General features: G+C 44.6%; 1 protein-coding gene across 1 annotated transcript in view; it reads left to right on the top strand.

Moving 5' to 3' along the window:
• The window catches only part of kif26ab (kinesin family member 26Ab), a 71,320-nt gene that overhangs the window by 13,011 nt on the left and 44,395 nt on the right, over positions 1 to 13,914 (top strand). Inside the window, exon 3 of the mRNA XM_027000277.2 lies at positions 12,667 to 13,101. Coding sequence (XP_026856078.2) covers positions 12,667 to 13,101 — 435 coding nt within the window. The remainder of the gene's footprint in view (positions 1 to 12,666; positions 13,102 to 13,914) is intronic.

Raw genomic sequence — 13,914 nt, 5'->3', positions numbered from 1 at the left:
CGTATTGTTCTTGAGTACTTTGTCCATTGAATCCGATGTTGGGAATTGTTACAGGTATAATTAATGGAGTATTTATGATCTATTATATGCCTCATTTTTTGCACGCAAGACAGGAAACTGTCCAGGTGGCAGAGCACTGTAAGGCCCCCTGGGCGAGTTAAGCTATTTTTCAGAAAGGCTTTCCTGACGGTATGTGTTTCTGAGAATCAGTGTGTTTTACACTGCGTGTTTGTCAGAGAGTGAGTTTGTATGTGCGTATGAGACAATGCTTAATTGACTCTTAAACAATGGATAAGGGCAGATCAGAGAGAGCAGTGAAGGGCTTGTTGTGTCTGGCGCTGAGTGGCTTCCTGAACACATGAAAGAACGTACTCTGCACCAACCCCAAGTGGAGCCCCTCTGCACACCTCCCGATGGCCTTCAAAGAGATCCCATACTGCCCTCCCAAACATACACTCATACCTCATTCCCACCTTTACACACCAGGGATAGGTCACTAAACATACACTCATACCTCATTCCCACCTTTACACACCAGGGATAGGTCACTAAACATACACTCATGCCCAAATCCTACCTTTACACACCAGGGATAGGTCACTAAACATACACTCATGCCCAAATCCCACCTTTACACACCAGGGATAGGTCACTAAACATACACTCATGCCCAAATCCCACCTTTACACACCAGGGATAGGTCACTAAACATACACTCATGCCCAAATCCCACCTTTACACACGGACTAGTACATATAAAACAGCCTTCCAGCAGAGAGACGGACGCACGCATACAAACACATTGGTTTTCCTTTGTCTTTGTCTCCTTTAGCTTATCTATTTATTTCCTCTGAATCCTCATAGGGTTTGTGTCTGTGTGTGTGTGTGTGTTTGTGTGTGTGCGTCTCTGTGTGTGTGTGTGTGTGTAACACTGAGACACAGTTATGTGACCCTAATGTGTGTCTAAGGTATATTTTAATTGATTTTCAGACTGAAGCTTACTGCTCAGTATGGGAAAAGTGTTAACAGCTGTGAGAAGGGCTGGTGGCAGCTCTTTGTTAAGGTGATAAAAATAACCCAGCCGGAGGCTCCGCCCTGCACAGTCCAGTCTTTAGCTCAGCACACACGGGTCTCTGGCCAACTTTCCTGTTTTGACAGGAAGTGTTGGGAGATAGCCCACTTGCACAAATCCAGAGTGGGAGAGAGGAGAACCATGCTGGGGGCTTTCCCTAGCTAGAAGGCTCCCTAACCCCACAGACACTGAGCTGCTCTTACACCCTCATGACACTGGCCTGCAGCCTGTGTTTAGGAACGGAAGTGTTCCAGGGAATGTGGCTAATCGCTCCTTGAATGGTGCTCTCCTTCCCAGGATGGCTCCCTCGACCTCGGCAGAGTGCATGCTTCCGAAAGAGCCGACCTGCTTTTGTCTTTCTGTCCTGTCCCACCCGGCATTTTGGTCCGGCTCGCTCCAGATTTGGAAGAACTCCAGTGTTCATACCTCACTTCCTCCTGTGGGAAGGCTCTGGTATGTCAGCACATCACACAGAGTAATATCTCAGTCCATCCATTGCCACAACCTGCCGCAGTTCCTCGTCTGCGTTTGACCACATCTGGGAACACCTGTCCTTCTGGTTGCATTCGTTTGACTGATGAGGGAAGTCATGAGGGATTAATGTGAATGTGTGAAGACCCTAAAGCTTGAGTTTGCACAAGCAGCAACATTTAGTCCCGTGTTCTGTTTTTATTCATTCAAAAAGTCAGCCTGAATTATTTGCAATGAGCAGATGTTATAATGCTACTTAAAATATAAATATTGAGCAGGGATCAGTCTGGATATAGATATTACAAGATTACTGAAAATACAAAGCCACTATGAAAAACTAAAATTCACATTGGAACTAGAATGTTGAATAAATTCAGTATGATTTATCATAAACCCCTTTTTAATGAGCAAGTACAAGGTGTAAAATTTAGCTGTTTGTTGAATAAAGTAATGAGTAAATAATTAAGTAGATCTCGTGTTATTAAAAAAATGTAATTCACTATGTAATATTTACACCATGACATACACTATGTAATATTTAACAAGGTGCATGTCATCATAGACTTCACAAATTTCTGTCCCTTTATCTTCATAAAACCATCACATATAGGTTGAAATTTTGTAGACAGTTAATTAGAGGGGAGACTAATTATTAACCTTGGTGAGACACTACAGCTATTCTCTCCTTTTATGTTTAGCCTGGAACAAGATTTAACCAAACCCCCACTTTATATTTGGCTGCTGTTGTTAGAAAAGAGGCAGTTTTCTGGAAACTGTGTAAAAAATCACTATTAAGGCGTTTCACTCTTCAGGGATCTGTTATAGGACTGACTGAGCTCTGGGCATCTGGTACACTGACATTATTTCCATGGATGGGTTCTGACCTGGTGTTCCTCTACCGCACTGTCCTGTAGGCCTGGCAGAGGGGATTGGGATTTTTAATCAGCAGCACCAAGTGGGCTTCTGTGCATGTTTTGATGTCTCAGGCCAGACTTTCTTTTTCCTGCAGACCATGAGAAAGTGAACTTAAGGAGGAAGTCCCCGTCTTGTTGCACTTCCTGTTTCTGTGCTTTGTTTGGGTGGAGAGGGCTTGATTGAGGTTTTTGTAGCGCTAGACCATCAACATAAACAGATGAGAAGAGGGGTGATAGTGGGTCTAATCAATGGATAAGAGATGTGTGTGTATGTAAGCGTGGGTGTTTTATGTTCATGTATAGCAGATTTATGAATCAGGGACTTTGTTTAGTTTAGTGGATGGGTCTGTGTTTCTTAAGGGCGGTTTTGGGATCTTAGTATGTTCATGTCAGTGTTATGAAGTTGTGTTATGAAATTGTTAACCTGTTTGTTTGGGTGTCAGTCACCTCATAGATGGTAAATGGTAAATGGAGATATGGTGTGTGCATGCTGATATTGGCCTCTAGTGTGACAGCAGAATGTGTGGTGGGGTAGGTGTTTATGGGGTGGAGGAGGGTGATGGGTGGGGGAATGGTTGGGGGGCGTTGGGGGGCAGTGCTCCTGAAGACTCATTTCTTGCAAGGTAGCACTGCCACATAGACATCCACAAGCTGCACTATTAGTTGACCTTTAAACTGTGACCCCTAAGCCTGCCAGGAAGCCCTCAAGCACGAACTGAGAACATGCTTACGCATCCTTCAGGTCACATTTAGAGGTGGCGTGAGTGTGTATGTGTGTGGGGGAGGGGGTATGGATCAACCCTATGTATAGCTCAGTCAAGATCAGAGACTGTGTTTGATCAAGCATTGTAAACAAAACCTTTGTCCTGGTATTCACTTTTGTTTATGAAAGTGCTCAAATTAATGACCAGGATAGCCAGGGTTGTTTAAGGACGTGCAGAGTAAACATGCGAAAGGGGTGCAGGGTGTGTGCAAAGCTCTGGTGAGCTGCTCTGCCACTGATAAACCATAGACGTATTGGACTGGGTCCCCATGCATATGCAAATGAGGCTGGCTTTAGGCGTGCCCCAGCTGGCTCTCCTGCATCATACAAACACCTGTGAGATCATGATGGTTGACATTCTGAATTGCTTTCAAAGTGTAGGTGCTGTGTTGAGGGTCTCACATAGGTCTGCTGTAGCAGAGAAAGACCAGCATTTGTTAAACATTATAGACGAGTCATGTCTCATGGCTCACTGTCCTGGCTCGAATGAGTGTGGAGTTCAGATATGGGGGAGAGAGGAGACTGAGAAGACAGAACTACTAGTAGAACCACTAACACATCAACATTTCTTTCTTCTTTCCCCATCATTTCTATGTTTGGTGTGTAGTGGGTTTTCGCTGTTGGTGGCAGTGTAACAAAAGCAATCCACAGTACCACATGTAAGGTTCTCTGCCCACTGAGCCTCCTCGCACTAAATCTGACCCTGACCCTGACCCTAACACTAACCCTGAGCCTACAAAAACCCTAACACAGAGCCTTTTCTGCCCTCATGTAATTGTGCCATTTCAGTGTAATCCTGAGCCACACCCCCTTCCCCATCCCAGCATTCTCCTGACTGAATGCGGAATGGTGGTGGGGGGGTGGGGGGGGGCATTTCTCGAGAGGTACAAGACTGTTTACAGCCTTCCCTATTCTTCCTGCCAGACACAGGGACTAAATATCCATTGTCACTATTCTTGATAAGTTTAAAAGAGAGAGAGAGAGCATTGCAGGAAATGTTCCTTTTACAATTGTTAAGTGGATTAGTGTGTGTGTGTGTGTGTGTGTGTGTGTGTGTGTGTGTGTGTGTGTGTGTGTGTGTGTGTGTGTGTGTGTGTGTGTGTGTGTGTGTGTCTTCAGCAGTCCATGTGCCTGGTGTAGATATAGATGAGTTCTGGGGATTCTCTCTTTCTATCTGAGCATCTTTATTGAGTTTGTCTAGACGTCTCTATTAGCCCAAAGGAGGCATTCAGTTCATTCCTGCTTTAGGACCCTCTGATGTCTCGGTCAGCTGCAAATATCTGCTGCACACACATACACTCTCACACACACTAACCCCCCCCCCCCCCCACCCACCCACCCACCCATAATAGATGGATAATGGGAAAACAGAATGTTGTTGACAGCTGCAGGATTTCATGTTGTTGCTTGACAGACCAAATTGTCAAGATTAATTGAGGTCTACAGAGGCCGTTTGACCTGTTCATTTACTAGTTAATGTGCATTTCCTGATTTCTCACCCAAACCCTTCCCATTATTCCGATGGCCAGCAATAACTTACTGAACCAACTAGCTTGATGCTATGATTGGATGAAAAATGGATCAGGCAAATATGTTCTCAGTGTATTGCATGAATGTCTAAAGTTGTACAAATGAAGAAGAGTGTATTGAGGTAAATATTCCCAAATGCATCATTTTCATTAACCATAGCTCCTCAGTTTCTCAGAACTGTATTTAGTTTTAGTTACAGCTATTTTTCAAGACTTCCCCAAAACACAAAATTTGATAAGTCTAATTAATTTTCAAGGAGTATATTTAACAGATGGGTGACTTATTATGCATGCAGCAATCATAGTGCAGTAAATGAATCACAGCAATCTAAAGTTTGCCCACTTAGACCGGTGAATGTGGCAGTTCAGGCTGTAAATGAACAGGCTAATTAAGCTCATGTGCAGCTTAGATGAGCCTCAGAAATTGGAGCCCAGCACTGACTGCTGTAAAGAGTGTGTTCTCATCAGGACCTGCGCACGGCGCGTGAATGAGGCGCTCGCATGCAAATATATTCGAGTGTTTACCTCTTCTTGTTTTTGTTTTTCACTCTGTAATTAACTTCTCCCCCTGTCCTTGTGCGGAGGTGTGTGTGGTAAGATGGGGGAGGCGGGGCTATGCCCAACGCAGCTGTTTCTGTCTATGTCGCCGGCCGTTAGGAAAGCTAACACCGTTAACAGGGAACCTAATGGAGGCTTTGTGAAGTTTGTGAGTTGCTGTTGATTCAGTGCAATTATTTGCATGTGTGTGTGTGTCTGGAGATGTGTGTGTCTGTAATCTGCTTGGTTCTGGAATGTGTGTGTGTGTCTGGGGAGTAAGCGTGTGCCTGCAGCGTATGCGTATGTGTCTGAAGCATATGCGTGTGCCTGCAGCGTATGCGTCTGTGTCTGTGTGTGTCTGCAGGCTGTGTAGAGGAGCAGCTGGAGCGTTTCTTCGTGATGTGGAGCATAGCGTTTACTCTTACTGTTCCTACTGGGGCCATTTACTATAGTGCTGATATAAACAGTCATTGGTTATTTGATGTTGTGTGTCTCCAATCTTTACATTATGTTCATGACTTAAGTAGTGCTCTCCTGGTCACAGACAGGCTCTCACAACAATTTTATTGGTGTCTGGCCTGTTTATGCGTCTTATTGGGCCTTCAGTGTGTTGCATGAAGGGGTCACACGTTCCTCTTAGTGCTTTGTCCCAGAACTGAGAGCGCACAGACAGCGAATGTTCAAAAGAATGCCATGTCTGGCAGGACCAAAACATTTTCCTTTCCTAAGTCCATTATCATTACCTCCCTTAAGATTCTGCCACAGACGATTAGAGGATTAAAGTGAGTAGCAGATCTGTCTTTTGGTCTGGGTGAGACCACAGAGATGTACTGAAGAGCTGTGGTTTCAGCACACGCCACTCAGCACTTCGACAGTGGGCTCGCCCTGTTCAGGGCTCAGCCTCAGAGCCTCTGCCTTGTGGGCTGTCTGAGGGCTGTCTAAAGGCGAATGGTACGCAGACGGTGCTGGAGTCTGTATCTTATCCTCATTAGTGGAGGAGTGAAGAAGCCCCCCAGTCCCACGCTTTACCTGCACCACTCCCTCTGTGTCTCCAGGCATTTCCCAGCTCTGCTCTCAAATTCAATCCAGTTTTCACCATCCAGTTAGCGGTTCCTGTTTATTTCCATAAACATTGGTGAAATAAATAAATAACTGAGAGCAGTCCAGAGGGCTTACAAACAGCCTCAGCAAAGCCGATATTTTAATTGGGTAAGCACTGAAACAGTGGAGCTCATGTACTCTATAAACACACACCATTGTGTCCCACCAAAGAGAGAGAGAGACAGAGAGGGATTCAGAGTGAGACAGAGAGAGACAGAGAGATGAAGGTTTTAGTTTGACTGCAGGAGCCTGTCTGAATGCAGCAGCTTGCTGTGTGCTGAAATTAGCCATGGGCCAAAAACAGCTTTAGCTGAAGATGCTGTATTATTCTTCCATGCAGTGCACTTACACTCCTGCTGAAGTTTAGTTTCTTCTCTGTCTGACACCCGCACACTGGGCCAAGTGCTTTAGGCACTCAACTGTGTGGAGCTGGCAGTAAACTAAAATTTCAAATTAACTGTTTCAGAAAAAAAATTAAATAAAATTTTATATATATATATAAATATATGTGTGTGTGTGTGTGTGTGTGTGTGTGTGTGCAGGCTTTGTTCTAGTTAAGTGTCTGGTACTAATAGTAAGTGCTATTCTCTGAAGGGTGTAGGAGATGTGTACATGGAGATTGTTGTGTGCAGGGAAATAGATGGAGAAAGTTAGAGGTAAGGTGGAGAGGTAAGTAAATAAGTAGAGTTCAGAGTTCTGTACAAAAGAACCTTGCAATGTGAGTAGGAAGTATAAATTGTGTTTTTGTTTATAAGTTATGATGTGAAGTTCAGGTTTTTTTGGGGAACAGGTATTACAGTTTTAAAATGTAAAATAATTAACTACACCATTGTAAAAAAAAAAATAAAGAAGAAGAAAAAGCTGTGGTGAATTTTGAATAAGTTGCTGGGTCCTAAAATTACTGCTGTGTTAGAGGAACTTATGGCCCACAGCTTGGATGTACAGCATTCACGTCCAGCTCCTTAAATGTTAAGAAAAAAACTGTAGTCTTCATGTGTCACTATTAGCTAGGCTAGACCAATGTATAGAGAGTGAGAGCGCGAGAGAGCGAGAGAGTCATAGTCTGGGAGGAGACTGTTATTGAGAGCAAGTGCCTGTCCAAACAGTCTGAGAACGGGCTTGTTTCTTTTGCAAGCCTGAGTAAGCTGGAAGAGGTAATTAAGTGACCAAGCGATGAGAGGTCTCTGTGACGGGTAGGCCAACACCCTCTCGTCTAACCACGTGCTAGTGAAGCTGCTGTTTCATGCCTGAAGGGAGCACATGCTTCTCTGTATCTCCTCCAGTGATTCAGGTAAATGACCTTTAATGCTAACTGCTTGCCTGAGCTAAACAGGCCATAACCTGCACGCATTGGTCTGGTAAAACTTAACACACAGTTTGTAAGTTAGCATTAGTGTTGTGTTAAGAGTCTTTGGGCTTCCAGCAGTGTATGGTATGATTTGCTATTTTAAAGTTCCAGTCAAGAGAATTTATTGCTTTTAGGGCTTGTGAATTTGCATGATAAAGCATTTTTCACATTCCTTATAGTGTACTGATGGTGAAAGCAGTGTGAAATTGTATTTGAGCCAGTAATGACTAAGATTTACCCAAAAGCTGATATAGTAAAAAGTTCTGGTCAGGCTTTTAAGTTTACTAATTCACCCATCATATCATTCACATATCTTTCATTGGGTTCCTCTATCTGTCTGTGTCTTTCTATAGGTTCCACTGCTTCTGTGTGTCGTTCTGTAGCTGCTCCTAATTATGTGTTTAGTGTGTATGTTTCCATACCTGGTAGTGTGAAACAGAATGGACCAGTTGATCTGTTAAATTAAAATATACTTAATGTAAGAATTGAATCTGGATCTGAACTGATAAGCTGTGGGTGTCTCATGAGCCACAGCTGAAATGCACTTTGTGTTGAGAAGGTGTTTAGTGAGCATGGGAGCCAGGATTAGTTTACATCTTAAAGAGCTCTTAGCACCGGTGGCCTTGGTAAGCTCAGAGGATGACTAATGACAATCCAAGATCCTCCTCCATGCAGGAGTGCTTTCTCAGGGAGGCTGTTGCAGTGAAACTCCAGACGGCCATTAACACCCCGGGGTCCTGTCCAGCACCAAGCCCAGGAGGGAGCCCAGCTCCTGATGACTGACTGGGCCACATGTGACATAGGGGGTCATTGGGATTAGATCTGGATGTGGTTTTTAGTAATCTGCATTAATGACTTGCTGTGACAAGGCCCTGCTCACCTCCTGTGTCACTCCTGCAGGCAGTGGGTAGCAGCTGCTCTCCCAGACCCCTGCTTAGATGATGGGGAAACTGCACACCCACCATGGCCCTACTCAGGTTGTGGGGAAACCCCCCACATCCTTGTACTTGTGGGAGAACTGGGCTGATGTCTCACTGGTCTCAGCTGTTCACCAAAAAGCTGCAAACTACATCAGTTTCCATGTGCAGTGTGATGTGGTTTTAGGCGCTACCATTTATGGGATCTGGGCACAGTGTATCTGTGCTGGACTCAACATGCTCTCAGTTAGTGAATATTTGTTCAGACTGTTCAGACTCCATATCAGTGCCAACTCTGGTGTCAGGTGGAACATAAACAGATGCAAAATGCATTACTCTCACTCTAATCACTGGGTTTAAATTTGTCACCATGGATGTGGAAGAAATGAATATGGCTAAACATTTCTCAAAATGTGTACTTTATGTAACATGTAATCTAGGTTGCTTTGCAAATAGCTTAGGCACCTATTTGCAACTGAGCACTGTCTTTCTCTAAGCGTAGACATTCTGCTGTGTGTGTGTGTTTTTTTATCTACTTCATTTATAAAGGCCATTTGCTTTCTCCCTCTGGTGGGGTGGGAGTGAGGTGGGGTATTGGGGAGGTGGATGCATCACACTCAGCCTAGTGTGTAATGTATGACATTCCAGCTTGTGATTTAATTTAGTATGCAAAAAAACGCATTTACACAAAGTGAAAGTCCTTTTGTGGTTGTGTGGGTTTGACTGGGAGATGTGTGGAAATCAGAGGCAGCACCGATTAAAACCAGCTTCTGCCCCTTCATTAAAATACAGAGACATGAGGCTGATTTTGCCTCAGGAGTGGGGTGTTAAAATGTGACCTGAAAAAGAAAAAAAAGAATGTGAATGAAAGAGAGAAATTCTGCACGATTTATCGCCATGACTGAGTTAGCCAGCATCTTCGGCAGCGGCACAGTGGCCAGGCTTTCCACCTGAGCCGGCAAATCCCAGTCCTGTGTCACTTTATACTCCACTTTTTCTCCCCTTTCTCTGCCCGTTCCTTTCTTTTCTTTATTCCTCCGTTCTATTCCTCTCCCATTTTCCCCGTAATCACGCCGTATTTCCATATCCAGTGCGTTCTCTCCCTCTCTGCCAGCCCCGTTTTGCCTATACCTCATTATCATTAGTCAGGCAGACAGGATACGCATGCAGTTATTCATTCCACTGTTCTCCCTTCTGTTCTTCAGTGCGTTCATAATCAGGAGATAGTGGAGGTTTTCATTCATCCCCAGAGCTTCATAAAAATATGAACTGACTTGCAATGAAGTAGCACAATGGCCTACAAACCCCCAGGCCAGGGGTCTAACCCTCGGCTCTCTGATTCTCCCTTTTTAATTTTCTCCTGCTGTCTCTCTCTCTCTCTCTCTCTCTCTCTCTCTCCTTTCTCGCTCTTTCTGCTGCTTCGCTCAGTAACTCTACGCTTTCCCTGTTTTGTTTTGTTTTTCTAGTTGTTTTTTCAGTTGTCAGTCTAGATCAGTGTTTGGTGTAACTCCACTTAACCTTCCCACTAACTCCAGCCTGGAGTTCCATGCTGCTTGCTTGCTGAGTTGCTGAGATGACTGAGCCTACAACCCCCACAATGCAACAGCTGCAGATGGGGTCAGCAGATGAAATGTTATTAGGCTCCTTAAATCAATCCTTAACGGTGCACAGTGGGTTCAGGGTGCCATATACAAAGCCTAGTTGATTTGGGACATGAGAAAAATGCCCCGTGGTGCTGGATTTAGGTTGAGCAGTAAAACATTCTCAAGGGGTGTTTATGTTTGTTGTCTGTGTGTGGGGTAATGAACACGAAAGCTTTGGACCTGGCCTCCAGCTACCTGCAGCCATGTTTCTGGCTCTGTTTCTGTTCTCAGGCTACAGTACATGGTTGTTTGTCTTTCAGATCCTCTTTAAAAATTCATACATTTTCTGATTGGGGGGAAATCCTTAAGGAGTCAGTTTAACAAATCCCACCATAATCTGGCAGACTTTAGTTATCGCTCCCAGTAGACTTGCTGGATGATCTATGATAAATGATAAGTAATTTTTCAAACTCCTTTTGTTTCTAAACCCCAGAGCAGAGTGCTTTCTGCATGACTGATTTGAGAAAGTGAGCTGGTATTCTGTAGGGTGCTGGTAAGATGTAGTGAGATAGTAATATGTAGGGTGTGGTAAGATGTAGGCATCTGATGTAATGTAGGGTGCTAAACTGTATTGCTTAGTTGGCTATTAATGTGCAGAGTGCTGATAAACTGTAGTGTTGGTCATGTGTAGTGTTGGTAACGTGTAGAGTGCTGGTAAACTGTAGTGTTGGTCATGTGTAGTGTTGGTAACGTGTAGAGTGCTGGTAAACTGTAGTGTTGGTCATGTGTAGTGTTGGTAACGTGTAGAGTGCTGGTAAACTGTAGTGTTGGTCATGTGTAGTGTTGGTAACGTGTAGAGTGCTGGTAAACTGTAGTGTTGGTCATGTGTAGTGTTGGTAACGTGTAGAGTGCTGATAAACTGTAGTGTTGGTCATGTGTAGTGTTGGTAACGTGTAGAGTGCTGATAAACTGTAGTGTTATGTGTAGTGTTGGTAACGTGTAGAGTGCTGGTAAACGGTAGTGTTGGTCATGTGTAGTGTTGGTAATGTGTAGAGTGCTGATAAACTGTAGTGTTGGTCATGTGTAGTGTTGGTAACGTGTAGAGTGCTGATAAACTGTAGTGTTGGTCATGTGTAGTGTTGGTAACGTGTAGAGTGCTGATAAACTGTAGTGTTGGTCATGTGTAGTGTTGGTAACGTGTAGAGTGCTGATAAACTGTAGTGTTGGTCATGTGTAGTGTTGGTAACGTGTAGAGTGCTGATAAACGGTAGTGTTGGTCATGTGTAGTGTTGGTAACGTGTAGAGTGCTGGTAAACGGTAGCAATACCATGTGACACTGAACTGATCAATTGATAGGGGCTGAGCAGAAGTTCTGCAGGATGACGGCGGTGTAGGTCTGTTGTGTGCAGATCTCTGGCCAAATGCATTGCGTGCACTGCACAGCAGCAGGAGAGTTTAGCAGGTACTGACTGTGTGTGAACGGTGCTGGGTGCTCCTGCTATGATTACCACTGAACCCCAGAGGTCTTATAAACATTTACCCAGCCCTGTCTCAGCAGAGCTACCTCCCTTTATGCCTCTCAAGAGATTTGTATGGGTGTTGCAGGGAGGGAGGTGTCTTGACCATTGGTATCATCCATCTGCAAGCTTGCAACATGTGTGTGTGTGTGTGTGTGTGTGTGTTTGTTCCATTGGAAGAATGTGGTGCTACTGTGTTTATTTACAGAATTTCCATGTTTTGAGTAAACACATTTTTATATCTCTCCTTCCTTATCATGTATAAATACACTCTGTCTGAAGATGAAATAGCTGTGGTTTCTCTCAAACTTCCCTCATGCCCTACACAAGGCGGTGGTTCTAGTTATGGGCTGCAGGGGCCAAGGTGTCTGTGACAACAGACTCGGCCCACCCTGTGGGGCCCTAAAATAATGAATCAGCTCTGATCCTGATCAGTTTTGCGAACCCCCAACGACATACCCATGATTTATAGTCCTATGTATGCATTAATAATTAGTTTGACCAATCAGAGTGCCGTCGCCATGGTTGCAATCCAAATGAAATGGCATGACGGCGGCAGAACAGTTCATAAAAAAGGTTTTAAAAAAATGCATCAAACTTGATGTGAATACTCCACTATATTAGAAACTGCATCTTTTTTTTTTTTTGTCGGGGGAAAAAATTTATTTTCTTCCAATTGGCCTTTATTCTAACAGTCGTGTAGGCTAACATTAAAATAAAGAAAGAAATAAAATGTTGCCTGATATAGAACATTGACTTAATGTTCACAATGCATTGATTAAGCATAATTAGAGAACAATAAGACAGAAAGGTGTAAATGAACAGGCCTCTCTAACAGAGCCACTGGCTCCAGCCTGGCCACCCTGTTCAGCTCTAAAACACTGCTGTGTTTTGTCCTCTTCTTCTTCCCATAGGATCCTGGTTTCGCCTCCTTCCTCTTTGACCAGCTGCAGGTGCTGGAGTTGGTGGCACAGGGCGGTCACGAGAGTGCTCGGTGCCAGGCGTGTGCCACTCCTGTCCAGCAGCTGAGGCAGCAGGCAGTGCAGGAGCTGTGTCCAGGTGCAGACATCCCTGGTCACTCCACTGCGGTCTCCGCCCACAGCAGGCTCACGCTCTCTCGCAGAGGCCCCGCCGCCGGGATCCCACACCCCGCCCACAGCCTGCTGCCTGGTGTGGAGCAGGGGCGGGACCTGGCGTGGACAACCTGCACAAAGCCTGCTGTGCAGGTGGGGGTTGGCGGAGGACCCCTGACCGGACCGCTTGGCTCTGTCACCATCCAGGCCCAGCAGTACCTGGAGGGCATGTGGAGCATCTCCCGAGTCAGCAACTTCCTGCCTCAGCCCAGCCTGGTAAGGACACATTCACAGCAGCACACTGAGTGCAGTCAGCTGCCTGGCTTGATTTAGATGTAATTACCTCGGTTCACGGTGCTAGAGGCTGTCCTGAATATTATGTAGATATACTGCGGCGGTTTGTTCTGGGGGAAGAACTTCTCACATACCTTTTCTGCCTTCATGAGAATATTGCCATCCATTTGGAAGGTGCAGGAGTCGTACACAATTACTTGTTTAGCGTGAGCATCATTTAACAGTGCTGAATTATGAATGTTTAGACAAAATTCACACACTCTCCACAGAGGAAGCGAGGAGTGTTTGAGCTTAACGTCCCATTGATTTTTCAGTTGTGGAAGCAGTATAATTACACACCTGTCAGCTTGAATGAGCAATGAGAAATTTTAATTATTTGCTTTGTTCTAGTTGGAATATACCAGGAGGTAGCCTAGCAGTTGTAGTCTGTAAAAGGCTTTAAAAACTCCTATATAGTGTCCAGCCCCCTGTCCCCTGCTAATGGCCACACCTCACCAAATCAGGTTTTTTGCTGCATTCTACTATGAGATTGCACACCAGTCCGTCTGTTTAGATCAAGTGTGTTAAATCCTTCTATAGCACATGTGTTATTCCATCTTTAACTACCTGATTTTAGCATTTGTGATGTTCAATTCAGTTCAGTTCAATTCAATTAATTTCATGTCATTCCCATTTTCTATTTGCTTCCAGTCTGTCCTTTTTTCTTCCAGGCTGCATCTGTTATTGAATGTGGAGGCTGAAGGTATAAAGGGGGGGGGGGGGGGGTGAGGGATTTTCCTCTCTGCTAATGTCGAG

Source organism: Electrophorus electricus, chromosome 13 (genome assembly GCF_013358815.1).
Source record: "Electrophorus electricus isolate fEleEle1 chromosome 13, fEleEle1.pri, whole genome shotgun sequence".
NCBI lineage: Eukaryota > Metazoa > Chordata > Actinopteri > Gymnotiformes > Gymnotidae > Electrophorus > Electrophorus electricus.
This window is presented reverse-complemented; position numbering and strand designations above follow the sequence as displayed.